The sequence below is a fragment of the Coregonus clupeaformis genome, chromosome 12 (assembly GCF_020615455.1).
Source record: "Coregonus clupeaformis isolate EN_2021a chromosome 12, ASM2061545v1, whole genome shotgun sequence".
Taxonomy (NCBI): Eukaryota; Metazoa; Chordata; class Actinopteri; order Salmoniformes; family Salmonidae; genus Coregonus; species Coregonus clupeaformis.
Genome location: NC_059203.1, coordinates 55,487,462 through 55,514,992, shown reverse-complemented (window position 1 = coordinate 55,514,992; position 27,531 = coordinate 55,487,462). Strand labels below are relative to the sequence as shown.

General features: G+C 49.1%; 1 protein-coding gene across 2 annotated transcripts in view; it reads left to right on the top strand.

The window, feature by feature from the left end:
* The first annotated feature begins 24,862 nt into the window (after positions 1–24,862).
* The window catches only part of LOC123492061 (ubiquinol-cytochrome-c reductase complex assembly factor 1-like), a 30,922-nt gene continuing 28,253 nt past the window's right edge, over positions 24,863–27,531 (top strand). The window contains exons 1-2 of one of the 2 annotated variants that reach the window (XM_045223971.1): positions 24,863–25,066; positions 25,870–25,983. In XM_045223971.1, coding sequence (XP_045079906.1) covers positions 24,992–25,066; positions 25,870–25,983 — 189 coding nt within the window. In that variant the 5' untranslated portion in view covers positions 24,863–24,991. The remainder of the gene's footprint in view (positions 25,067–25,869; positions 25,984–27,531) is intronic. The other variant, XM_045223972.1, reaches the window with a different exon arrangement.

The window sequence follows — 27,531 nt, the reverse complement described above, 5'->3', positions numbered from 1 at the left end:
ATCACTGCTAGGCAAATCCCCGCCTTATCTTAGCTCATTGGTCACCATAGCAGCACCCACCCGTAGTCTGCGCTCCAGCAGGTATATCTCACTGGTCATTCCCAAAGCCAACACCTCCTTTGGCCACCATTCCTTCCAGTTCTCTGCTGCCAATGACTGGAACGAATTGCAAAAATCTCTGAAGCTGGAGACTCTTATCTCCCTCACTAACTTTAAGCATCAGTTGTCAGAGCACCTTACCGATCACTGCACCTGTACACAGCCCATCTGAAATTAGCCCACCCAACTACCTCATCCCTATATTGTTATTTATTTTGCTCTTTTGCACCCCAGTATCTCTATTTGCACATAATCTCTTGCACATCTAGCATTCCAGTGTTAATACTATTGTAATTATTTTGCACTATATCCTATTTATTGCCTTACCTCCATAACTTGCTACATTTGCACACACTGTATATATATTTTCTGTTGTATTTTTGACTTTATGTTTTTTTTACCCCATATGTAACTCTGTGTTGTTTTTATCGCACTGCTTTGCTTTATCTTGACCAGGTCGCAGTTGTAAATGAGAACTTGTTCTCAACTGGCTTACCTGGTTAAATAAAGGTGAAATAAAAAAATAAAAAATAAAAAAATGTAAAGGAAAACAATATCATGACTTACTGACTGGTAGCAAGCCTCAAGCTGGATGCAGAGAAATGTCCTGCCTTGTAGTATGGTTCCATCCATCTCCACCAGGCTCCAAGAAATCAGATGACAAACCTGCAGAGATTAACAACATAAAATGGTACCTGTATTTAGGATTCCTGTATCAGTTTGCCTATTTCACATTCATGTCTGTAAATGACAACAATAGATCTGATTAAAGTATGCACGCCAATTTGTGATAATGGCTATAACAAATTACATGGCATATATGTGAATGTAGTCCCCTGTAGCTCAGTTGGTAGAGCATGGCGCTTGCAACGCCAGGGTTGTGGGTTCGTTTCCCACGGGGGGCCAGTATGAAAATGTATGCACTCACTAACTGTAAGTCTGCTAAAATGACTAAAATGTATAGCTAGCTAAGATATTATTTATATTTTATGGCACCAGTGGTGTAATGTGCTTAAGTAAAAATACTTTAAAGTACTACTTGGGGGTATCTGTACTTTACTATTTATATTTTTGCCAACTTTTACTTTTACTTCACTACATTCATAAAGAAAATAATGTACTTTTTACTCCATACATTTTCCCTGACACCCAAAAATACTCGTTACATTTTGACACGAAAATGGTCCAATTCACACACTTATCAAGAGAACATCCCTGGTCATCCCTACTGCCTCTGATCTGGCGGACTCACTAAACACAAATGCTTTGTTTGTAAATTATGTCTGAGTGTTGGAGTGTGCCCTTGGCTATCCGCCAATAAATTAAAACAAGAAAATTGTGCTGTCTGGTTTGCATAATATAAGGAATTGTAAATGGTTTATACTTTTACTTTTATTTTTCATACTTAAGTATATTTTAGCAATTCCATTTACTTTTGATACTTAAGTATATTTAAAACCAAATACTTTTTGACTTTTACTCAAGTAGTATTTTACTAGGTGACTTTCACTTTTACTTGAGTCATTTTCTATTAAGGTATCTTTACTTTTACTCAAGTATGACAATTGAGTACTTTTTCCACCACTGTATGGCACCACGTCTCATCTCACTAAGAATTGCTAAGGCGAACAGCAAATTCCACTATTGTAGCTAATCCGTATTATGGCTAGCTTCACATACAGTGAGGGAAAAAAAGTATTTGATCCCCTGCTGATTTTGTACGTTTGCCCACTGACAAAGACATGATCAGTCTATAATTTTAATGGTATGTTTATTTGAATAGTGAGAGACAGAATAACAACAAAAAAATCCAGAAAAACGCATGTCAAAAATGTTATGAATTGATTTGCATTTTAATGAGGGAAATAAGTATTTGACCCCTCTGCAAAATATGACTTAGTACTTGGTGGCAAAACCCTTGTTGGCAATCACAGAGGTCAGACGTTTCTTGTAGTTGGCCACCAGGTTTGCACACATCTCAGGAGGGGTTTTGTTCCACTCCTCTTTGCAGATCTTTTCCAAGTCATTAAGGTTTCGAGGCTGACGTTTGGCAACTCGAACCTTCAGCTCCCTCCACAGATGTTCTATGGGATTAAGGTCTGGAGACTGGTTAGGCCACTCCAGGACCTTAATGTGCTTCTTCTTGAGCCACTCCTTTGTTGCCTTGGCCGTGTGTTTTGGGTCATTGTCATGCTGGAATACCCATCCACGACCCATTTTCAATGCCCTGGCTGAGGGAAGGAGGTTCTCACCCAAGATTTGACTGTACATGGCCCCGTCCATCGTCCCTTTGATGTGGTAAAGTTGTCCTGTCCCCTTAGCAGAAAAACACCCCCAAAGCATAATGTTTCCACCTCCATGTTTGACGGTGGGGATGGTGTTCTTGGGGTCATAGGCAGCATTCCTCCTCCTTCAAACACGGCGAGTTGAGTTAATGCCAAAGAGCTCGATTTTGGTCTCATCTTACCACAACACTTTCACCCAGTTCTCCTCTGAATCATTCAGATGTTCATTGGCAAACTTCAGACGGCCCTGTATATGTGCTTTCTTGAGCAGGGGGACCTTGCGGGCGCTGCAGGATTTCGGTCCTTCACGGCGTAGTGTGTTACCAATTGTTTTCTTGGTGACTATGGTCCCAGCTGCCTTGAGATCATTGACAAGATCCTCCCGTGTAGTTCTGGGCTGATTCCTCACCGTTCTCATGATCATTGCAACTCCACGAGGTGAGATCTTGCATGGAGCCCCAGGCCGAGGGAGATTGACAGTTATTTTGTGTTTCTTCCATTTGCGAATAATCACACCAACTGTTGTCACCTTCTCACCAAGCTGCTTGGCGATGGTCTTGTAGCCCATTCCAGCCTTGTGTAGGTCTACAATCTTGTCCCTGACATCCTTGGAGAGCTCTTTGGTCTTGGCCATGGTGGAGAGTTTGGAATCTGATTGATTGATTGCTTCTGTGGACAGGTGTCTTTTATACAGGTAACAAGCTGAGATTAGGAGCATTCCCTTTAAGAGTGTGCTCCTAATCTCAGCTCGTTACCTGTATAAAAGACACCTGGGAGCCAGAAATCTTTCTGATTGAGAGGGGGTCAAATACTTATTTCCCTCATTAAAATGCAAATCAATTTATAACATTTTTGACATGCGTTTTTCTGGAATTTTTTGTTGTTATTCTGTCTCTCACTGTTCAAATAAACCTACCATTAAAGTTAAAGACTGATCATTTCTTTGTCAGTGGGCAAACGTACAAAATCAGCAGGGGATCAAATACTTTTTTCCCTCACTTTAGGTGACTTATTCCATCATGACAACATGCTCCTCCGTATTTGACTGTAGTTAGCTAGCTGCTAGCTTCTTAATTAAGTATCCACTCTATTGCTTAATAAGTGATCTAGTTAACGTGAGCTAGCCAACATGCATTGCTTCTAACATGCCACGATCCTGCTTGCTTTACATCTGACAGATATTTAGCTACCGTAGCTAGCTAGATAATAATGGTAAATTATAATTGCAGTTTAGTTCATTATCTAGCTAGATAGCTAAGTGTAAAACTGAGAGTCTGGCTCTAAAACGCAGCTAGCTAGCCAACTCAACATTATAAGTTGTAGCCAAGCCAGCTAGCTTGATACTCAGTAACATTAGCTTACCATACTTTTCTGGACAACTGGACATTCCTCTCGCCCATCCCGGGTCGACTCCTTCTTGCCTACTCCCACCTCTTGGTCTTCTTCTAGGTTCAAAACTATATGGCTGTAATCCGGTGCCTTATTGTCAAAAGCAACCCATTCATAACACAAGTGACAACCCATCATTCAGGGTAGGTGGGGCAGATCCCCACCTGTTTTGAGCCCCACCTGTTTAGCTGTTTTTGTTGCCTGTTTTGCATGTTATTTTGGCATTAATACGTGTCACATATCAGTTTGCAAACTATGTCAAAATAAATACAAATATTGAGTTAATACAAACTTGAGTTAGGCAGCTCCAAAATGCAGGTGTTTCAGCCTAGCTCAGTGCTTTCTGTGGTGGTGGGGCAGCCAGCGGAATATACGGAGCGTAGGGATTGTTAGTGTTCTCTAGTTGCGCCATGATTGGCTCAATGTTCTGTCACCAATGGGGACACTATGTCACTGCAAAATCTACGGGGAGAGCTTGAAAATTCAAGCCCCTTGGGTGCTGCCATAGAGTTACATTAGAAGTGCCCATCCAAGAAGGCTCAAGGTCATTAGCCACAAGATAAAATGTCATCAAATCGCGTTATATCTACCGTAGCTTTGATTGGCTGATCATGTCAACATCATACTTTCAAAATCTTAGCTAGGAAGCTAGCAGACAACATCATGAATCAAGTCGACAATCTACTGGCAAATCCTTTTCAATCCTTGTCATATGAAGAGAAATTATGAAGAGAAATTATAGATACAACGTATCGGTGCTCATCGACAATTGGACATAAACATTACACAACACGTTGGAAATTGCAAATTCAACAATGAGTGTTTTGGAAGGAATCAGTGGCTAACTGCAAGCATTGCAAATCAATCACTAGCCTGCTATTCAGTGGAGTGGGTGTATGGTCCAAGTCTGGGTTTAAGGGTCTCTTTTCCAAGCTTAAAGGACAAACATTCAACATTGGTCATGCTGTCAATCCAGCATGACTTCTGCCACTTTCAAAAAAACTGGAAACTCGGAACTGGGAAATCTCAGACTTCAGTGAGTTCGAGACAACTGGGAACTCTGAAAAATATGAGCTCCGACTGGGAAAATAAGTTTTGAACGGTCATCCAACTCAGAATTCCAAGTCGGGAACTCTGGCCTCTTTCTAGAGCTCCGACCTGAAGATCACTAACGTCATGATTCAACCTTGTTTTTTTCAGAGTTCCCAGTTGTCTTGAAAGCACCATAAATCCAGAGAATTCCAGACTTTAATGACAAAGTTTGATGTCATAATTTGCCCACGAAGGACCGCTGTGCCACCTTCATGTTCAAGTGAGCACAGCACAACAAGGTGAGTCAAAAAATTTATTGTATGCTGCTGCATAAATGATGTAAAATGTCAGGGAGATATGAATACTGTAGCTATGAAAGTAATACTAAGTGTATGTTGTGTAGTAAGCTGTTAGTAGCCCATGTGCCTCACCCTAATAATTTGGTCCCTTTTCCCCTCATAACTTAGCCTACTGTTCTGACATGGTGGTGCACATGTAGCCTATAGCCTGTTTTAGAGAAATGTCATCATCGAATATTGTAAGAGCTTTCATTGTCTGCTTATATGCCCCCTTTACTTATCCTACGGTTTGACTTGGTGTACAAGTAGAATACTGTAAGAAAAGCCCATGTTCTGAATTCTGTCCCTGTATATTTCAAAAGTGCTGAACAAATAGTTATATTGACTATGTCCGTCCTAGCTCGCTCATTAATGTCTAAATCGAAATTACGGATTGCCTCTTATCCGCTCGTCGTCCTCTTATGCCATTGTTTGTACATCTCAATTGTCAGTAGAAACCACATTTGTTTAAGCAAGTCAGCCATATCAGCTATGTTTTTTTAAAAGGCAGTACATTTGTATTTGTATTTGGATCTCCATTAGCTGCTGCCCAGACAGCAGCTACTCTTCCTGCGGTCCGGCACAATTTTTAAAACATTACAATACATTCATAACAGATTTTACAACACACTAAGTGTGTGCCCTCAGGCCCCTACTCCACTACCACATATCTACAACACAAAATCCATATGTACTTGGGTGTATAGTGTGTATGTTATCATGTGTGTGTATGCATGTGTCTGTGCCTATGTTTGTGCTGCTTCACAGTCCCCGCTGTTCCTTAAGGTGTATTTTTATCTGTTTTTTAAATCTGATTCTACTGCTTGCATCAGTTACCTGATGTGGAATAGAGTTCCATGTAGTCATGGCTCTATGTAGTACTGTGCGCCTCCCATAGTCTGTTCTGGAGTTGGAGACTGTGAAGACTGTGGTGGCATGTCTTGTGGGGTATGCATGGGTGTCTGAGCTGTGCGCTAGTCATTTAAACAGACAGCTCTGTGCTTTCAACATGTCAATACCTCTCACAAATACAAGTAGTGATGAAGTCAATCTCTCCTCCACTTTGAGCCATGAGAGATTGACATGCATATTATTAATGTTTGCTCTCTGTGTATATCCAAGGGCCAGCCGTGGTGCCCTGTTCTGAGCCAATTGCTTTTTTCCTAATTCCCTCTTTGTGACACTTTCTTTTTTTCTTTTTTTTTCACCTTTATTTAACCAGGTAAGCCAGTTGAGAACAAGTTCTCATTTACAACTGCGACCTGGCCAAGATAAAGCAAAGCAGTGCGATAAAGCGATAAAAACAACACAGAGTTACATATGGAATAAACAAAAACGTACAGTCAATAACACAATAGAAAATAGAAAATCTATATACAGTGTGTGCAAATGTAGTAAGTTATGGAGGTAAGGCAAGAAATAGGCCATAGTGCAAAATAATTACAATTTAGTATTAACACTGGAGTGATAGATGTGCAGAAGATGATGTGCAAATAGAGATACTGGGGTGCAAATGAGCAAAATAAATAACAATGTAAATAACAATATGGGGATGAGGTAGTTGGGTGGGCTAATTACAGATGGGCTGTGTACAGGTACAGTGATCGGTAAGCTGCTCTGACAACTGATGCTTAAAGTAAATGAGGGAGATAAGTGTCGCCAGCTTCAGAGATTTTTATAGTTCGTTCCAGTCATTTGCAGCAGAGAACTGGAAGGAATGGTGGCCAAAGGAGGTGTTGGCTTTGGGGATGACCAGTGAGATTGTCAGTAATGCTGTAGGTGGGTGTAGTGGTGGAATCAAGCGCAGGACACCGAAGTATAGTCCAAAAGACTTTAGTGAAATTTCCAACAAGGAAAAATAGAACAAACTTGCCCGAAGACGAAACTACGCACGTAGGCGACAAAACAAAAGGCGCACTACACAGGTGCGTAAAACGCTCCAACACAGTGGAGTAAAGCTCAACCGAGCGAATAAGTAATTACTACAAGCAAACACACAACAGAAATAAATCAATCACACACAACACTAGACAAACACAACGAGAAACTTATAGGACACTAATTACACTAAACGATAACAGGTGTCACAACAAACAGACAAAAGCAAACGAACATAGAAACATACAACGGTGGCAGCTAGTATTCCGGAGACAACGAACGCCGAAGCCTGCCCGAGCAAGGAAGAGAGGCAGCCTCGGCCGAAACCGTGACAGTACCCCCCCCTTGACGCGCGGCTCCAGACGTGCGCCGACTCCGGCCTCGGGGACGACCAGGAGGACGCGGAGCAGGGTGCGTCGGGTGCCCACGATGGAATTCCGTCAGGAGAGACGGGTCCAAAATGTCTCTCCTCGGCACCCAGCACCGTTCCTCCGGACCGTACCCCTCCCACTCCACTAGATATTGGAGACCCCCCATCCGACGTCTCGAATCCAAGATGGACCTCACGGAGTACGCCGGTGCCCCTCGATGTCCAATGGGGCGGAGGAGTCTCCTGATCTCACTTTCTTGGAGTGGGCCAGCTACCACCGGCCTGAGAAGAGACACATGGAACGAGGGGTTAATACTTTTATATTCAACAGGTAGTTGTAATTTGTAACACACCTCGTTCAATCTTCTCAGGACTTTAAATGGCCCTACGAACCGCCGACCCAGTTTCCGACAGGGCAGGCGGAGGGGCAGGTTTCTGGTAGAGAGCCAGACTCGATCACCAGGTGCGTACACCGGTCCCTCACTGCGGTGGAGATCGGCGCTCGCCTTATGACGACGGAGGGCCCGCTGCAGGTGGACGTGTGCAGCGTTCCATGTCTCCTCCGAGCGCCGCGCCCACTCATCCACCGCAGGAGCCTCGATCTGGCTCTGCTGCCAAGGTGCCAGAACCGGCTGGTAACCCAACACACATTGAAAAGGGGTTAGGTTAGTGGAGGAATGGCGTAGGGAATTCTGGGCCATCTCGGCCCAGGGAACGTACCTTGCCCACTCCTCCGGCCGGTCCTGGCAGTATGTTCTAAGAAACCTACCCACATCCTGGTTCACGCGTTCCACCTGCCCATTACTCTCCGGGTGGTAACCCGAGGTGAGGCTCACCGAGACCCCCAACCGCTCCATAAAGGCTCTCCAGACCCTGGAGGTAAATTGGGGACCTCGATCAGACACAATATCCTCGGGTACCCCGTAGTGCCGGAACACATGGGTGAATAGTGCTTCGGCAGTTTGCAGGGCAGTAGGAAGGCATGGGGAGCAAACGACAGGCCTTAGAAAACCGGTCCACAACGACCAGTATAGTGGTATTCCCCTGTGAAGGAGGAAGGTCAGTAAGGAAATCCACCGAGAGGTGAGACCATGGTCGTTGTGGAACGGGCAGGGGTAGTAACTTACCCCTAGGCAGATGTCTAGGCGCCTTACACTGGGCGCACACCGAGCAGGAGGAAACATAAACCCTCACATCCCTCGCCAACGTGGGCCACCAGTACTTGGCACTAAGACAGTGCACTGTCCGGCCGATACCAGGGTGTCCAGAGGAGGGTGACGTCTGAGCCCAATAGATCAATCGATCCCGAACCTCGAGCAGAACGTACTTCCGACCCTCCGGGCATTGCGGTGGACTAGGGTCGGTGCGTAACGCCCGCTCGAGTTCAGCATCGACCTCCCACACTACCGGTGCCACCAGACACGACTCCGGCAGTATGGGAGTGGGCTCCACGGACCTCTCCTCCGTGTCATACCGCCGAGACAGTGCATCTGCCTTACCGTTCTGTGACCCAGGGATGTACGTGATCTTAAATGTAAACCGGGTCAAAAACATATTCCATCTTGCCTGGCGAGGTTCAGCCTCCTCGCTGCCCGGATGTACTCCAGGTTACGGTGGTCCGTCAAAATGAGGAAAGGGTGTTGAGCCCCCTCAAGCCAGTGCCTCCACACCTTTAGGGCCTGTACCACGGCTAACAGCTCCCTGTCCCCTACGTCATAGTTTCGCTCCGCCGGACTGAGCTTCTTGGAATAAAAAGCACAGGGGCGGAGTTTAGGTGGCGCGCCTGACCGTTGTGAAAGCACGGCTCCTATACCGGCCTCTGACGCGTCCACCTCTACCTGAAATGGCAAAGAGGGATCCGGATGCGCCAGCACCGGGGCCGAGGTAAATAGGTCCTTCAGCCTCCCAAACGCCCTGTCCGCCTCGGCAGACCACTGCAGACGCACCGGACCCCCCTTCCAAAAGAGACGTGATGGGAGCTGCCACCTGTCCAAAACCCCCGGATAAACCTCCGGTAGTAATTCGCAAACCCCAAAAACTGCTGCACCTCCTTCACAGTGGTTGGTGTTTGCCAATACGCACGGCTGACACCCGGTCTACCTCCATCTTCACCCCTGACGCAGACAACTGATACCCCAAAAAAGGAGACCGACTCCTGGAAAAACAGACACTTCTCTGCCTTAACATACAGGTCGTGCTCCACCAGCCTCCGCAACACTCTGCGCACCAGGGCCACATGCTCGACTCGGGTAGGCGAGTACACGAGAATGTCATCTATGTACACAACCACCCCCTGCCCCTGCATGTCCCTGAAGATCTCATCCACGAATGATTGGAAAACTGACGGAGCGTTCATCAAACCGTATGGCATGACAAGATACTCGTAATGGCCCGAGGTGGTACTAAAGGCTGTCTTCCATTCATCGCCCTCCCTGATGCGCACCAAGTTGTACGCGCTCCTGAGATCTAATTTAGTGAAGAAACGCGCCCCATGCAATGACTCAGTCATGGTCGCAATCAGCGGGAGTGGATAACTGTACTTCACCGTGATCTGATTGAGACCACGGTAATCGATGCACGGGCGTAACCCACCATCCTTTTTCTTCACAAAAAAGAAACTCGAGGACGCAGGGGAAGTGGAAGGCCGTATGTATCCTTGTCTCAGAGATTCATCTATGTAAGTCTCCATAGCTTTCTTCTCCTCCTGAGACAGAGGATACACATGGCTCCGTGGGAGCGCAGCTCCTGCCTGGAGGTCTATCGCACAATCTCCCTGCCTATGGGGCGGCAACCGCGTCGCCCTCGACTTACTAAACGCAATAGCCAAATCCCCATACTCAGGGGGAACGTGCAATGCGGGCACCTGGTTTGGACTCTCCACCGAAGTAGCCCCTACGGAAACGCCTAAACATCGACCCACACACTGGGCAGACCACTCCATCAGAGCCCTCTCCTGCCACGAAATAGATGGGTTATGGGTACTCAACCAGGGCATGCCCAGCACCACCGGATACGCAGGCGAGTCGATCAGAAATAGCTGAATCATCTCCTGATGACCCCCCTGCGCACACATCCTAAGTGGCGCAGTGACCTCCCTGATCAAGCCCGCACCCAACGGACGGCTATCTAGGGCATGAACGGGGAAAGGGACATCAACAGGGAGAAGGGGAATCCCTAAGGCTAAACAAAACTTCTTATCAACAAAATTCCCAGCCGCGCCTGAATCTACCAGCGCCTTATGCTGGGAATGAGGTGCTACCTGTGGAAAACGCACAGGTATACAGAAATGTGCCACAGAGAGCTCTGGGTGAGTGGGGCGCCTACTCACCTGGAAGGACTCCCCAGTGCGGGACCTGTCGTCCTCTCCCCTAGGAGGCCATCCCCAGCACCTAGCCGCGGTGTGTCCTCCCCGACCACAGTTGGTGCAGGAGATGGACCCCTCGTAAGCCGACCCCTCCTCTCTCTAGCGCCAGCGCCCCGAGCTCCATGGGGCACGGCTCGGAGGCGCTGGAGGGTGAAATGGACGGACCCCCTCGGAACGTCCGCGGGTAGCTAGCAGGTTATCCAGCCTGATGGACATGTCGACCAACTGGTCGAACGAGAGGCTGGTGTCCCTACAGGCCAGCTCCCTACGGACGTCCTCGCGTAGACTACATCTGTAGTGATCGGTGAGAGCCCGCTCATTCCACCCTGCATCCGCCGCTAGAGTACGGAATTCTAAGGCGAACTCCTGGGCACTCCTCTTCCCCTGCCGGAGGAAGACCAGACGCTCCCCGCCGCTTTCCCCTCCGGGGATGGTCAAACACCGCCCTGAAGCGGCGGGAGAACTCGTCGTAGGTGATGGTGTTCGCGTCGATCCTCCTCCACTCTGCGTTGGCCCATTCCAACGCCTTCCCGGAAAGGCAGGAGATCAGGGCGGACACGCTCTCATGTCCCGAGGGCGCCCGGGTGCACGGTGGCCAGGTAAAGCTCCACCTGGAGAAGGAATCCCTGACACCCGGCCGCGGTCCCATCGTAGGCCCTCGGGAGCGAGAGTCGAACTCCTCTGGGTTCCGGAGCGGGAATGGGCTGACTTGCCCGATGGTGCTGGCAGAGAGGATGGCGGTGGAGGAGTCCCCCAGCCTCGGATGGTGGTGATCACCTCCTGCAGTGCGGACCCCATCTGCAGGATCTGGTCACTCTGTTCACGGACCCTGTCCTCCAGTGTCGCCTGGGCTGCTGCGGCTCCTGCTGATTCCATTCTTGAAGGTGTGTGATTTTGTCAGTAATGCTGTAGGTGGGTGTAGTGGTGGAATCAAGCGCAGGACACCGAAGTATAATCTAAAAGACTTTAGTGAAATTTCCAACAAGGAAAAATTGAACAAACTTGCCCGAAGGCGAAACTACGCACGTAGGCGACAAAACAAAAGGCGCACTACACAGGTGCGTAAAACGCTCCAACACAGTGGAGTAAAGCTCAACCGAGCGAATAAGTAATTCCTACAAGCAAACACACGACAGAAATAAATCAATCACACACAACACTAGACAAACACAATGAGAAACTTATAGGACACTAATTACACTAAACGATAACAGGTGTCACAACAAACAGACAAAAGCAAACGAACATAGAAACATGCAACGGTGGCAGCTAGTATTCCGGAGACAACGAACGCCGAAGCCTGCCCGAGCAAGGAAGAGAGGCAGCCTCGGCCGAAACCGTGACAGAGATATACCTGCTGGAGCGCATACTAGGGGTGGGTGTAGCTATGGTGACCAATGAGCTAAGATAAGGCAGGGATTTGCCTAGAAGTGATTTATAGATGACCTGGAGCCAGTGGGTTTGGCGACGAATATGTAGTGAGGGCCAGCCAACGAGAGCATACAGGTCACAATGGTGGGTAGTATATGGGGCTTTGGTGACAAAATGGATGTCACTGTGATAGACTACATCCAATTTGCTGAGTTGAGTGTTGGAAGCTATTTTGTAAATGACATCGCCGAAGTCAAGGATCGGTAGGATAGTCAGTTTTACGAGGGCATGTTTAGCAGCATGAGTGAAGGAGGCTTTGTTGCAAAACATGAAGCCGATTCTAGATTTAACTTTGGATTGGAGATGCTAATGTGAGTCTGGAAGGAGAGTTTACAGTCTAACCAGACACCTAGGTATTTGTAGTTGTCCACATATTCTGAGTCAGACCCGCCGAGAGTAGTGATTCTAGTCGGGCGGGCGGGTGCAAGCAGCGTTCGATTGAAGAGCATGCATTTAGTTTTACGAGCGTTTAAGAGCAGTTGGAGGCCACAGAAGGAGTGTTGTATGGCATTGAAGCTCATTTGGAGGTTTGTTAACACAGTGTCCAATGAAGGGCCAGATGTATACAAAATGGTGTTGTCTGCGTAGAGGTGGATCTGAGAGTCACCAGCAGCAAGAGCGACATCATTGATATACACAGAGAATAGAGTCGGCCTGGGAATTGAACCCTGTGGCACCCCCAAAGAGACTGCCAGAGGTCCAGACAACAGGCCCTCCGATTTGACACATTGAACTCTATCTGAAAAGTAGTTGGTGAACCAGGCGAGGCAGTGAGTTGAGAAACCAAGGCTATTTAGTCTGCCAATAAGAATGTGGTGATTGACAGAGTCAAAAGCCTTGGCCAGGTCGATGAAGACGACTGCACAGTACTGTCTTTTATCAATCGCGGTTATAATATCGTTTAGGACCTTGAGCGTGGCTGAGGTGCACCCATGACCAGCTCGGAAACAAGATTGCATAGTGGAGAAGGTACGGTGGTATTCGAAATGGTCGGTGATCTGTTTGTTAACTTGGCCTTCAAATACTTTCGAAAGGCAGGGTAGGATGGATAAAGATCTGTAACAGTTTGGATCTAGAGTGTCACCCCCTTTGAAGAGGGGGATGACCGCGGAGCTTTCCAATCTCTGGGGATCTCAGACGATACGAAAGAGAGGTTGAACAGGCTAGTAATAGGGGTTGTGACAATTTCGGTGGCTAATTTTAGAAAGAAAGGGTCCAGATTGTCTAGCCCAGCTGATTTGTAGGGGTCCAGATTTTGCAGCTCTTTCAGGAAATCAGCTATCTGAATTGGGTGAAGGAGAAGCAGGGGGGGGTGGGCATGGGCAAGCGGAGGGTGCAGAGCTGGGGGCCGGGGTAGCCAGTGGAAAGCATGGCCAGCCGTAGCAAAATGCTTATTGAAATTCTCGATTATCGTAGATTTATTGGTGGTGACAGTGTTTCCTAGCCTCAGTGCAGTGGGTAGCTGGGAGGAGGTGCTTTTATTCTCCATGGACTTTACAGTGTCCCAAAACTTTTTGGAGTTAGTGCTACAGAATGCAAATTTCTGTTTGAAAAAGCTAGCCTTTGCTTTCCTAACTGATTGCGTATATTGGTTCCTGACTTCCCTGAAATGTTGCATATCGCGGGGGCAATTCGATGCTAATGCAGTATGCCACAGGATGTTTTAGTGCTGGTCAAGGGCAGTCAAGTCTGGGTTGAACCAGGGGCTATATCTGTTCTTAGTTCTGAATTTTTTGAATGGGGCATGCTTATTTAAGATGGAGAGGAAAGCACTTTTGAAGAACATCCAGGCATCCTCTACTGACGGAATGAGGTCAATATCTATCCAGGATACCCTGGCCAGGTCAAATAGCGACTGCTCGCTGAAGTGTTTTAGGGAGCGTTTGACAGTGATGATGGTCGTTTGACCGAGGACCCATTACGGACGCAGGCAATGAGGCAGTGATCACTGAGATCCTGGTTGAAGACAGCAGAGGTGTATTTAGAGGGTAAATTAGTCAGGATGATATCTATGAGGGTGCCCATGTTTATGGATTTAGGGTTGTACCTGGTAGGTTCCTTGATAATTTGTGTGAGATTGAGGGCATCTAGTTTAGATTGTAGGATGGCCGGGGTGTTAAGCATATCCCAGTTTAGGTCACCAAGCAGTATGAACTCTGAGGATAGATGGGGGGTAAGCAATTCACATGTGGTGTCCAGGGCACAACTGGGGGCTGAGGGGGGTCTGTAGCAAGCGGCAACAGTGAGAGACTTATTTCTGGAAAGGTGGATTTTTAGAAGTAGAAGCTCAAACTGTTTGGGCACAGACCTGGATAGTATGATAGAGCTACAGTAGATTGCTACTCCGCCCCCTTTGGCAGTTATATCTAGACTGAAAATGTTGTAGTTTGGGATAGAAATGTCTGAATTTTTGGTGGCCTTCCTAAGCCAGGATTCAGACACTGCTAGAACATCAGGGTTGGCAGAGTGTGCTAACACAGTGAATAACTGAAACCTGGGGAGGAGGCTTTTGATGTTAACATGCAAGAAACCAAGGCTTTTACGATTACAGAAGTCAACAAATGATAGCGCCTGGGGAGTAGGAGTGATACTGAGGGCTACAGGGCCTGGGTTAACCTCTACATCACCAGAGGAACAGAGGAGGAATAGAATAGCTGGATTATGGAATCAACTCTGTATACTGTGATTTACCCTCCTGCGGCGCCTGACTCCTTCAAATCACGCATTACAGAATCACCCACCCGAAATGGAGTCAGCAGGAGAGGAGCGCATGCCTGGAGTCATGGCACGGGTCCAGGAGCATTCAACAATGCTAGCCAGTTTGGGAGAAGCGTCGGGTTCTCCAGGTCGTCCAACGCCTGGAGAGGAGAGGACCCGATCTGTCGAGACCAGCTGGGCAACCGGATCCAGCCACACACACCCCAGCACCCAGAAGGATCCATATATCCCGACCACGGGAGTTTGACAGGACAGCTGCTCTCTGCCAGGGATTCCTCCTCCAACTGGAGCTCTACATCTCCAGCATCAGGCCGGCCCAATCGGAGCGGGAGAAGGTATCCGCCCTCGTCTTCTGCCTCTCGGGGAAAGCCCTGGAGTGGGCCAACGCGGTCTGGAACGAAGGAGGAGCCGCGTTGGACAACTACGGGGAGTTCGCTCGCCTCTTTCGGGCTGTCTTCGATCACCCACCCAAAGGTCGAGAGGCGGGCGAGCGGCTGGTCCACCTGAGGCAGGAGACGAGGACTGTGCAGGACTTCACCTTGGAGTTTTGGACTCTAGCAGCTGGGTCCTGGTGGAACGAGAGGGCCCTTATCGACCACTTCCGGTGCCATCTGCAGGAGGACGTCCGAAGGGAGCTAGCCTGCCGGGACACCATGTTGTCCTTCACCCAACTGGTGGACATGGCCATCCGTTTGGACAACTTGCTGGCGGCCAGAGGACGTCCTGGAGGGGGTCTGTCCGTTCCAACCCCGGCCGACTCGGATCATGAGCAGATGGAGCTGGGTGGAGCCGTGATCCGAGAGAGCGGAGGACGACAGCGCCAGTGTCACTCTGGTGGTACGAAGGGACATTACACCGCACGATGTCGTCAGCGTTCTTTTGGGTCTGGAGGCGGCAGGTAGGGCACTCTCGCATCACCCCAGGTATCGAACACTCACACTTGTTCAGAGCCCTCTGCTGTGCACTGTACCCTACCCATCCAATTTCCTGATCTCATTGTAGTTCCCCAGTGTCAGGCGCAGCTGGGAACTTTATGGACAGGGCATTCTCACACAGTCTAGGCATTTCATTGGTTCCCCTATCCATTCCACTCCCCATCAGAGCACTTGACAGTCAACCATTAGGGTCCGGGTTTGTTAGGGAAGTTACCGCACCAATCACCATGATTACCCACGAGACTCATTGCGAGCAAGTCACGCTTTTTATCATTGAGTCTCCTGCTTTCCCTGTGGTACTAGGTATCCCTTGGTTAGCACTCCACAACCCCACATTCTCATGGCCGCAGAGGGTTTTCACAGGGTGGTTGCGAGAGTGTCAGGGTAGGTGTCTCTGTGTTTCCGTTGGTGCAACCACGGTGGAAAGTTCAGACTGTACCTCCACCGTGCGCATTCCCCCCAAATACCTCGATTTGGCGCAGACGTTTTCCAAAACGCAGGCGACCAAGTTACCACCTCATTGGGCGGGGGATTGTGCGATAAACCTCTGGGTAGACGCTGTGCCTCCCAGGAGTCTTGTGTATCCCTTGTCACAGGCTGAAACGGACGCTATGGAAACATACGTCACCGAGTCCCTATGCCAGGGGTTTATACGTCCCTCCACCTCACCCGCCTCCTCAAGTTTCTTTTTTGTGAAGAAGAAAGACGTCGGTCTGCGCCCTTGCATTGATTATCGATCACTGAACAAGGACACAATTTAGTTATCCTCTTCCCCTCATTCCTTCAGTGATATGTTATCTAGTGGAAACCGAGGAGGAAGGCCAGTGAAAAGTTGTGTGTGTTAGTTGTGGGGGTGATCATGGGGCTGGAGATTGGAGGTTGCCAGGGTAAGAGCAGTACAGAAAGTGTCGTATGCCGAAGCAGTAAAGATAGTGGTAGAGGAAGATGGGTACAGGGTGAGGGATCCTGAGAGGATTCTTGTGAGTAGGCAGAGATCAAGAGAGAGTGATGGGAAGAATATGTGCTTCAGTAAGGTGGGCTTTTTAGCATTTATAGCCATGGTTGTTAATTGTACTGCAGAAATGAGTCAAAAGTCACAGAAAATAGAGGTTGTAGTGGCAGCAGCAGAGAAGTGCTTGGGATTGTCTCTGAAGCTGGAGACTCTTATCTCCCTCACTAACTTTAGGCGTCAGTTGTCAGAGTAGCTTACCGATCACTGCACCTGTACACAGCCCATCTGTAATTAGCCCATCCAACTACCTCATCCCCATATTGTTATTTATTTTGCTAATTTGCACCCCAGTACCAGTATCTCTATTTGCACATCATCTTCTGCACATCTATCACTCCAGTGTTAATATGAAATTGTAACTATTTTGCACTATGGCCTATTTATTGCCTTACCTCCATAATTTACTACATTTGCACACACTGTATATATATTTTCTGTTTTATTTTTGACTTTATGTTTTGTTTACCCCATATGTAACTCTGTGTTGTTGTTTTTATCGCACTGCTTTGCTTTATCTTGGCCAGGTCGTAGTTGTAAATGAGAACTTGTTCTCAACTGGCTTACCTGGTTAAATAAAGGTGAAATAAAAAAAGTTAAACAAAAAATTGTGAGGATTTACTGCAGAACAGCTGCAGGGGGTGTTGAGTGGTAGTGATATGTCCTCTCAGACCATTGGTCTGGAGTAGGACTAGGTAGGGTTAAATAGTGCAATGGGTGGTGTTTTTCTTAGAGAGGGCTAATAGGTGGTACGGTAATATTCATTTTCCCCAATTTTGTATTATTGTATCAAATAATATAATGTAGGTGGGTGATTCTGCAACTATGGGCACTTCTATGTCCTCTGGGTTAATTTGGGGGATTTTATTTTAATAAAATGTTTTTATTCTTTATATGTTAAGTTCAAACTGCAATCACCCCAGATTTTATAAATACCTCTCTATCAAGTATTTTAGCTACTTTCAGATGCATTTTATACCTCAATTTGACTGTTTTGCCCTTGTCCCTGACCAAGACTTTTGAGGTAAATGAGTATATCATGTATAATTTATATTGACTGATTTGTTTTAGATAAGGAAATCATAATCTCACAAAAAGGTTGGGTGGAAATATCTTATTTTCCATGATAAATACATGTTTTCAGCTGTCACAAAGGCAAGTTTATACTGTAGCGACCCGCACAGACAGCTGTGTGTTATGTGTTAGGCTAGTAGATGGTTGTGTTGTACCTACCAGTACCCAGTGTTCGCGGGGTCCGACATGTCAATCAACCTGCTATCTGCCAATCACGGGAATGCCTGGAATGTTCTGATGCCGGGCATCCTGGCGGTTGGCGGAGTGGCGTGGAGGGGGGTTGGGCAGGGGGATGGAGCATTGGAAGTTAAGACCAGGTTTAGCCTTTGTTCTCTCTCTTTTACGTCTGGGCTTCACAAGAGAAGGTCACGATTGGCTTGTGGGTTATCTTTCATTTATTTGGCATGGGCTACGGCCAAACAGTAGCCTGTGTAAAGTTGGTTTAATAAACCGTCCATTCGTAAACTCAATCCTCTGTCTGGACAGTTGTTCTTTTATGATCTAGTCAGGTCATTACATTGGTGTCAGAAGTAAAAACGTTGATAAAAGTTAGCCAGCTAGCTAGCTGACTTCTGTGGCTAGCTACCGTAGGTGAGAACGGGGGTTGAAGATGCTTCGAGGGAATCCGAAAGTGAAGGTGGAGGTAGGGGACGATTATGGCCAAGGAGGTGCGTGTGCATGGACGTCGGGGGTTCTGGCTGAGGAGATCGCCAGGGCATCGGAGCCCAGAGGCCGCTTGAGGGAGGACGTTAGATTGATGGCGGCTGAAGCGGGCATGAGTGCTTCGTCGACTGTGTTTCGCGCGGATTCTGGTGGGCGGACCGAAGGGGTGACGTCGACGCGGCGGGACGAGGAATCTGGGGCTCAGGATGTAAACAAACATGGCGGCGCCCAGTTCCCGGCCGCGTCCTGTATCCGTTAAGACCCCAAGTATTCCGGTAAGGCGGATTGGGAAGCTTTTCATGCTCAGTTTGAACTGTTAGCTCATTTTAGGGGGTGGTCGGATGAAGATAGGGCACTGCAGTTGGCTTTATGCCTCACGGATGAAGCTCTGGCCTGTTTGATATTAGCCCCGAGGACAGACGTGATTATGGTGCTTTAGTGGGAGCACTGAGGAGGCGCTATGGACAGTGTGTACAGCCCGGGCTACTGCGCTCCGAACTGAGTAATAGACGCAGGCAGCCTGGAGAGCCTCTACGGGTGCTAGCTAATGACATTGAGAGCCTCTCTCGGCGGGCATATGCTCACATGCCCCCTCCGTGCAGAGCGAGCTAGCACGGGACCAGTTCATACAGGCGCTCTCTCCTACGGAGCTGTGCATACAGACCCAGCTGGCTCATCCTGAGTCATTGCAGGTAGCCTTGGAGATGGCTTTGGAGAGGGAGCTGGTGTGGGCTGGGGCTTCAGCTGGGGCTTTGGTGGGGGTGCAGGGAGACAGACCCTCTGTGCGAGCTGGGGGCAGAGCAGCCCGGAGCCGGAAAAAGCCTGCATGGGTGGCTGAAATGACAGAACTCATTCGTGCTGTGTCGCTACAGGCGGCACGAAACACACGCCCTGGTCCCAGGGTCTGCTGGGGTTGTGGCCAGCCAGGCCATCTGCGCCGAGATTGCCCCATGTCCCCCAGAGCTCAGGGAAACGGCTTGGGGTCCGCATAGACCGGGTAGTGCGGACCCCTGGCTTTCTATCCCAACCACCATCTTCTTCAGGAGGAGCCCACCGGCACAGACGGGGAAGCAAGGCTCCACTTCCCCCAGAAGCAGACGAGGGCAAGCGGATGGAGCCTGTTGTTGTGGTGGGCCGGACCTGTGTTGGGGACTTTTGTCATGTCCCTGTCACTGTGGAGGGGGTGCCCTGCTCCGCCCTGGTGGACACTGGGTCCACAGTAACCCTGGTGAGGCCAGATATTGTGCCAGGTTGGACTCAGTGTGAGCCTACAACTGTGCAGCTCCGCACAGTCACAGGTGAGCTGGCACCCATGAAAGGGAAGGGAATAATGACTCTGACAGTAGGGGGCAGGACTGTGCATCATCCTGTGTGGGTGGCGGCTGTGCAGGACCCTTGTATCCTGGGGTTGGACTTTCTTAGGAGCACAGGCTGCCAGTTAGACCTAAATAGGGGCACACTGAGCTTCCAGGGAGGGCCGGAGGTCACCATGGCCCCTAATGTCACATTCACTCAACCCAACAAACCCTTTACTCCAACAGTTAAAGCAGCAGAGACTCATGGCTGCCCCCCTCCCCCACATCTGGGTGTGACTTTTCCCCAGCCCCCCTGTCACCTACGGCGTTGTGTTACATTCCCCAGCTACCTCCACGACACAGCCCTCTGTGAGCCCGGGGCCGCGCCCCCAGCCCAGCTACCCCAGATGGGAGGGGAGAGGACACTGTCTGCAGTGAGGGAGATATGGGGGAGGAACTGTGTTGGTCTTGACCCCGAGCAGCAGGAACGGTTGAGGCAGTTGCTGTTTGAATTCAGAGACAGCTTTGCGCTGAGTGAGGAAGAGGTGGGTCAGACTCATCTGGTGCAGCATGAGATCGACACAGGTGATGCTCGACCTATGAAGATGCGTCCCCGCCGTATCCCGCTGGCACGCCAGGAGGCGGCAGACAAGGCTGTGTTGGAGATGCAGCGGGCAGACTTCATTGAGCCCTCAGACAGCCCCTGGGCGGCGGCAGTCGTCATGGTTCCGAAGAAGGGGGGCAAGCTGAGGTTCTGTGCGGACTACAGGCGGCTGAATGAGGTAACCAGGAAGGACTCATACCCCATACCACGTATCGATGAGTCGCTGGACCTGGTTAGGGGGTCCTCCTGGTTCTCCTCACTAGACCTCCACAGTGGCTACTGGCAGGTGCCCCTCTCCCCAGAGGCCAGAGCCAAAACTGCGTTCTCCACTAACAGAGGACACTGGCAGTTCAAGGTCCTGTGCTTTGGCCTGTGCAACGCTCCAGCTACTTTTGAGCGTTTGATGGACAGGGTGCTGGATGGCATCCCCCGACAGCAGTGTCTGGTATACCTCGATGACATCCTGGCCCATGGCAGCTCCTTCCAGTCAGCCCTGGGGGCGCTACGGTGTGTGCTGGAGAGGGTGGCTGCCGCAGGTCTGAAGCTCCACCCCGAGAAGTGCCACTTCATGAGGAGAGAGGTGTCCTTCTTGGGCCACCGAGTGGGGAAGGAGGGGATCAGCACCATGGAGGACAAGGTAGCGGCTGTCAGAGACTGGCCCACCCCCACCGACCAGCGTCAGCTGAAGAGCTTCCTGGGCCTGGCCTCGTACTACAGGAGGTTTGTACGGGGCTTCTCAAGCGTTGCTGCTCCACTGAACCGCCTGCTGCCGAAGGACAAGGCTTTCACTTGGACAGTGGAGTGTGAGGAGGCGTTCAACACCCTCAAACGTGCACTGATCGAGGCCCCGTGCTCGCCCCCTGACCTCACATTGCCCTTTATCCTGGACACAGACGCGAGCAATGTGGGCATGGGTGGGGTGCTGGCCCAGGTGGGGCCAGAGGGGGAGAGAGCGGTGGCGTACTTCAGCAAAACATTTGACAAACATGAGCGCCGCTACTGTGTCACCCGGCGGGAGCTCTTGGCTGTTGTGGCTTCCGTCAAACACTTCAAGTACTACCTGGGTGGTCTGCCCTTTACTGTAAGGACTGACCACTCTGCTCTCCAGTGGCTCATGTCTTTCAGAGAGCCAGAGGGGCAGGTGGCACGCTGGTTGGAGGAGCTTCAGCCGTATGACTTCACGGTGGTGCACAGGGCAGGGGCACGCCACTCCAACGCCGACGCCATGTCCCGTCGGCCCTGTACTGCAGACGGCTGCCGCCACTGTGAACGGAGAGAGGGACGGGAGAGAGAGCTGTGTGCAGAGGAGGGGGTCTGTGCCACAGTGTGTCGGGCGAGCGGGCCTGTCTGCTGTGAGCTGCAGACTGTCGACGTGGCTGAATGGGGGCAGCAGCAGGGACGGGACACAGACCTACAGCCAGTGCTACAGTGGGTAGAGGCGCAGGTGAGGCCACCATGGGAAGAGGTGACAGCGCTCTCACTCGCGACCAAAGGGTTGTGGTCAAAGTTTGAGCGACTGTGGCTGGCTGATGGCGTGTTACAGCGGGCATGGAAGGAGTCAGCTACGGGGGAGGAGAGGTGGCAGGTGGTGGTCCCAAAAGCATTGCGGGAGGCTGTGCTCCAGAGTACTCATGGGGGGGTGGGGACTGGACACTTTGGGGTCACAAAACACTGCGCCGCCTCCGTCAGGGCTTTTACTGGGGGCAGCACAAGAGGGATGTGGAAGACTTTTGCCGCCGCTGTGACAACTGCACAGCGAGAAAGGGCCCCCAGGCCGCTCTCATGCTCAGCTCCAACAGTTCCCAGTGGGGGCTCCCATGGAGAGGGTGGGAGTGGATGTAGTTGGGCCGTTCCCCACCACAGACAGTGGAAACCGCTGGGTGCTCACGGCCATGGACTATTTCACAAAATGGCCCGAGGCCTATGCTCTGCCTGACCAGGAGGCAGAGACCATCGTCGACGCCCTGACAGCGGGGATGTTCAGCAGGTTTGGAGCTGCAGAGTCCATCCACAGCGACCAAGGCAGAAACTTTGAGTCCCATGTGTTCGCCACCATGTGTGAGATGCTGGGTATGCACAAGACCCGCACTACTCCTCTCCATCCTCAAAGTGATGGCCTTGTGGAGCGCTTCAACAAAACGCTTGGACAGCAGCTGGCCATCGTCTCTTCCAAACACCAGCGTGACTGGGACAAGCACCTGCCTATGGTCCTCATGGCATGCCGCTCCGCTGTCCAAGACTCCACCTCCTGCACGCCTGCCCTCCTCATGCTGGGGAGAGAGATCCGTACCCCTGCGGAGATGGCGTTTGGTCGGCCCCCTGGATAGCCCTCATGTTTCCCCGGGGCCGGAGTATGCCCGGAGACTCCAGGACCGCCTGGAGACAGCCCACACCTTCGCCAGAGAGCAGCTGCTGAATGCAGGTGTGAGGCAGAAGAGGAACTATGACGTGTACACCCGGGAAGGCACTTTGTGGCTGGGGAGCTGGTCTGGGTCTACAGCCCGCTAAGAAAAAAAAGGCAGATGCCCCAAGTTGGACAGTCACTGGGTGGGACCCTGCAGTGTCCTGGAGAGGGTAGGGGAGGTTGTTTACCGGGTGCAGCTTCCTCCCAGGGGGAGAAAGGTGACACTGCACCGGGACAGGTTAGCCCCATATAGAGGGGCCTCTTCTCCCCAAACCCCAGGAACCCCCACAATTCCCCTCTCTGGCAATGACATTCTCCAGGCACCCACCCCCAGGTGCCGCAGACAAGGCTCCAGACAGCCCACTCCCCCTGTGTCACCGTGTGGTTCCCCAGAGCCACGGACTGTATTACCCGTTCCCGCTTCCTTGTCCCCCATGTCCTTGCCTTCATCCCCTGGTTCCCAGAGGGGCACTCTGTTATGATTTAACTGGATAGAACCCAAATGCAGACAAGTACACCAAGCCAGAGAAGTTTTAACAGGTTTATTATAATGTTCAATAGTCCAGGTTTCCAATAAATGGGGAAGAGCAAGTCCAGGTTACAGGGAGGGTACAGATCCAGGTCAGGGCAGGTGTGGTACCGTAATGTCCTAGTGTCCGTGGTGAGTCCAAAGGAGAGGCCCGATAGTGGAGAGCAGGATGGTGGTGGCAGGAGTGAAGCGGAGGCAGGAGTCAGGTTCCAAATATCTGTGGCACAGGAGAAAAAGTAAATAAACAGTCCAAAAAACACAAGAACGAAAACAGACAGGTTGAGTCGGCAGCGAGACTAACATGGTTGTCTTGACTATGATCTGACGATGAGTGGAAAGTTTGACCGGGTCTTAAAGGCTGAGGTGATTATGGTGAATGAGCTGCAGCTGGAACCCTGACTCCCGCACACCAGACTTCACTCCTGCAATCAAGGACAGACAGAGGGGAGGGGGAGAGCAGAGAGAGAGCTACCTAGCAGCAGTAGGCCTAACACACTCTGCGGCCATCACAGCCACGCAGGCAAAGGAGACCTCCGGGTCGCTTCAGAGACTTTGTTTGTTCCCTCGGGGACGAGGGACTTTGTGGTGGGGGGGCTGTGTAGCGACCCGCACAGACAGCTGTGTGTTATGTGTTAGGCTAGTAGATGGTTGTGTTGTACCTACCAGTACCCAGTGTTCGCGGGGTCCGACATGTCAATCAACCTGCTATCTGCCAATCACGGGAATGCCTGGAATGTTCTGATGCCGGGCATCCTGGCGGTTGGCGGAGTGGCGTGGAGGGGGGTTGGGCAGGGGGATGGAGCATTGGAAGTTAAGACCAGGTTTAGCCTTTGTTCTCTCTCTTTTACGTCTGGGCTTCACAAGAGAAGGTCACGATTGGCTTGTGGGTTATCTTTCATTTATTTGGCGTGGGCTACGGCCAAACAGTAGCCTGTGTAAAGTTGGTTTAATAAACCGTCCATTCGTAAACTCAATCCTCTGTCTGGACAGTTGTTCTTTTATGATCTAGTCAGGTCATTACAATACATTCAGGCGAATCATTAATATTAGGAAAATCTTACAAATCCCTAAAAATTATATTCAATACGAGTTAATGTACAAATGTATAAGAAATGTATTATAAATTAATTGTATGATATTTCATTTTCAACTAAAATGGATGTTTAATGACGTGATGGAAACTACATTTGTCTATGGCTGTCTGAGAAAATTGACACAAATATATACATTCCTGAATAGTACGATCGCAGCCATTATCAGATATTGTTTCTAGACAAATCAAAGACAATTATAATACTGGTAAAATTGTGTTTCGTTAAGTTTTAATTTCTGAAAGCTTGCAACGCCGAAGTGCCCGAAGTTGCAGTTACCCATGTAGACCGTAAATGGCCTCACACACCAGTACAGTAGGTGGCAGTGTATGCAACTAAAAGTTGGATGCGATCCGCCAACCAAATCCCAAAGAAGAAGAAAGGACAGTGTTACAAAACGTGAAGATTTAATTGAAAAAATAATCTGATTCCCGTTTCTTGGTTGCAATACGTAGACTAAATATTGTAACTTTTGGCGGAGTCATGTATCGGCGACCATTGCAGTCCGCTGTGAGGAACATAATAAATACGTCAAAATCCAGAGTCACCTTCGGAAAGGTAATTTAAGGCTTGCTCACATGAAGGCTATTGATAGCTAGCTAATAGCTTTAGCTAACTGTCAGGTCGCAACATTTACTGTATTGGCTGCCAAATAAATTAACTCCAGCGCCAACCAAATTGCGCGCCCTGTCGGATTGGAACATGAATAATGGATAGTTGCCTTATTCTATTGTCTTGAATGTTCCAAAAACATAAGCTAACGTTAGCTAACATTACTTCCAACCCAGGTGAACTTGGACGTGACCAGACTGTCACTAACTTATTTCAATATTCCTCCGAAATTGTACTCCAATATCACCTTGCCTTTCTGTGTAAAACATCGAGACAAAAAAATGTGATTAGTTACTTTCATGTAGGCTGCTTCAGCTTTTTGCTGCAGTTTCGAATTCGGATTGTCTTCAGTCCACAGTAACTCTGTTACACACTTCACTAAACCAGAGGCCAAGTAAGGGTTCTAAGATCACAACTATACCAATATGACAGCAATACAATATTTTCTTGGTATACAGGTAGCTTAGCTCTCGAGAATCCAATGTGTTGGAGTCAGAAGGGCAACCAGGTAGCTAAGATAGTTCAGCAAAACTTTAAAGCTTTATGAGAACATTTTGCCTACTATGGACACATGCACAGATTTTTTTCTTTATAAAATGTATATAATTGGACTTTACTAGTACTACTACTAATTGTCTAATTGCATGGCATATCCACTCCCAAATATGTCGGTAAATAGGTCTAACTGCAGCTGACAGTGCCTTTATTGGATTTACCTGAATGCCACATTTATTCTGTCATTCTTTTAGGCATTAGAGCAAGAGGCCTGTCTTGCAAGAGCTTTAATTGCGTGCCGGTTGTTAGGCGCAACCGCAACCTCTCTGTCCCAGACACAATGCCGGACACTTCACATCACTTCACAGGTATGTGCTTCCCACCATGACTCACATCAAGGCTGGAACAACAGCAAATGTGCATTTACTGATCATGCTTTCAGTCTAGCCAAAGCCTAAGTTAGCCCAATATTGCACTAAAGGAGCCTAATGTTACTCCTTACTCCAAGGACCTTACATGTTCTGTTTAAAGGGCAAAACGGCCAAATACTCCATCTAAACGACAATCGATTCTCAATTGCGGTATTGTTCTAGAGACAGAAATCCCTCTACTTTCATATCGCAATAAAAATTATTTCACAAATGCAAAATACACACTTACTGTACACTATTTTAACCTGATTTAACCAGGGGTTGGAACTGGTTCATGGAACAGACCCAAAAACTGGAAAATGAGAATTGATCCATACTGTTCTGGAACAGATACGTTATTTTTTGAAGCATCGGATCCGGTTAATGACGTTCTTTTACGGTCCAGCCATTTTTTCTAGTCCCACAAAAAAACGCAATAAAGCGCCTATGCAAAGCCGTCACTCAACGTATTCCAGTGTCTGGCTGCAAGCTGAAAATCTTTGCCAGTGTGTGTATGTGTTTAGGCTACCTGCCCCTCCCCCCGCCAAAGCATAGGCTACTGTACTGACATTACAAGCGTGATTCAGAAGATAGGAGAGAGATTTTTTGATTAGCTAGAGAAGAATGGATTAACTTTGCGTCACAATGGTAGGGATTAGCTAAACTGGGCTTGGGTCATTGATAAGTCATTGTCTCAACTCAGCCTTATAATGATGTGATAGGATCCAGGATCCCAAATGATTTGGGTGGATCCCATCCTCCTTATAAAGTGTGTTTTGTTTCCAAAAGGTATCGAAATTGTCAACAAAAGTTGAGCTGCGATAATCACATAGCCAGTTGTGAAGAGAGAATACTGCTAAAGCGTTCAATGCCACAAATTCAGAGGGCACAAGGCCAGATATGATGGGTCTTTTGTTAGTGTCTAGAGTCAAGAGTCAATCAGCTCTTTAAAATCCAGTTTCAACTGTTCAGAGCATCCCTTAATAATGTCATTAAAACCCACAGGGACTACGATAGAATCGATTTCCATGTCCTGACGTAGTACATTCGGGAGCAGCTTAGTAATTTAATTTACTCGAGCTCTGGGATAGGACATAATTTTTTGCACCAGGAACGGTCACATTTCTTACCATGGAGCTGCCCAAAATCACGGCTGGCGAGAAGGACGAGGAAATCCGCCCACTCCCACGCTTCACAGGATTCTGAGAACCCTATGGACGGGTGAGAGGCAGGATAACTTGAGCCTGTTGCTCCTGCTGCCTGGTGCAGGCCTCCGACAGATGAAGAAGCCCCGCTCGATCCAGAGCAGGGACGGAAGGTTGCCGACTTCGAAGTTGTAGTAGGCACTGGGGCCGCAGACACCCCCAGTGACGAAGTTGCAGGAAGATCAGGCTCCAGGACGGCTAAACTATTAGTTGTTTGTATCCGCTCCGGGCTCTTTTGCAAAACTCATCTGGTACCAACTTCGTTAGTTTGATGGCTAGCAGCTTAGCATCTTTGTCAAGC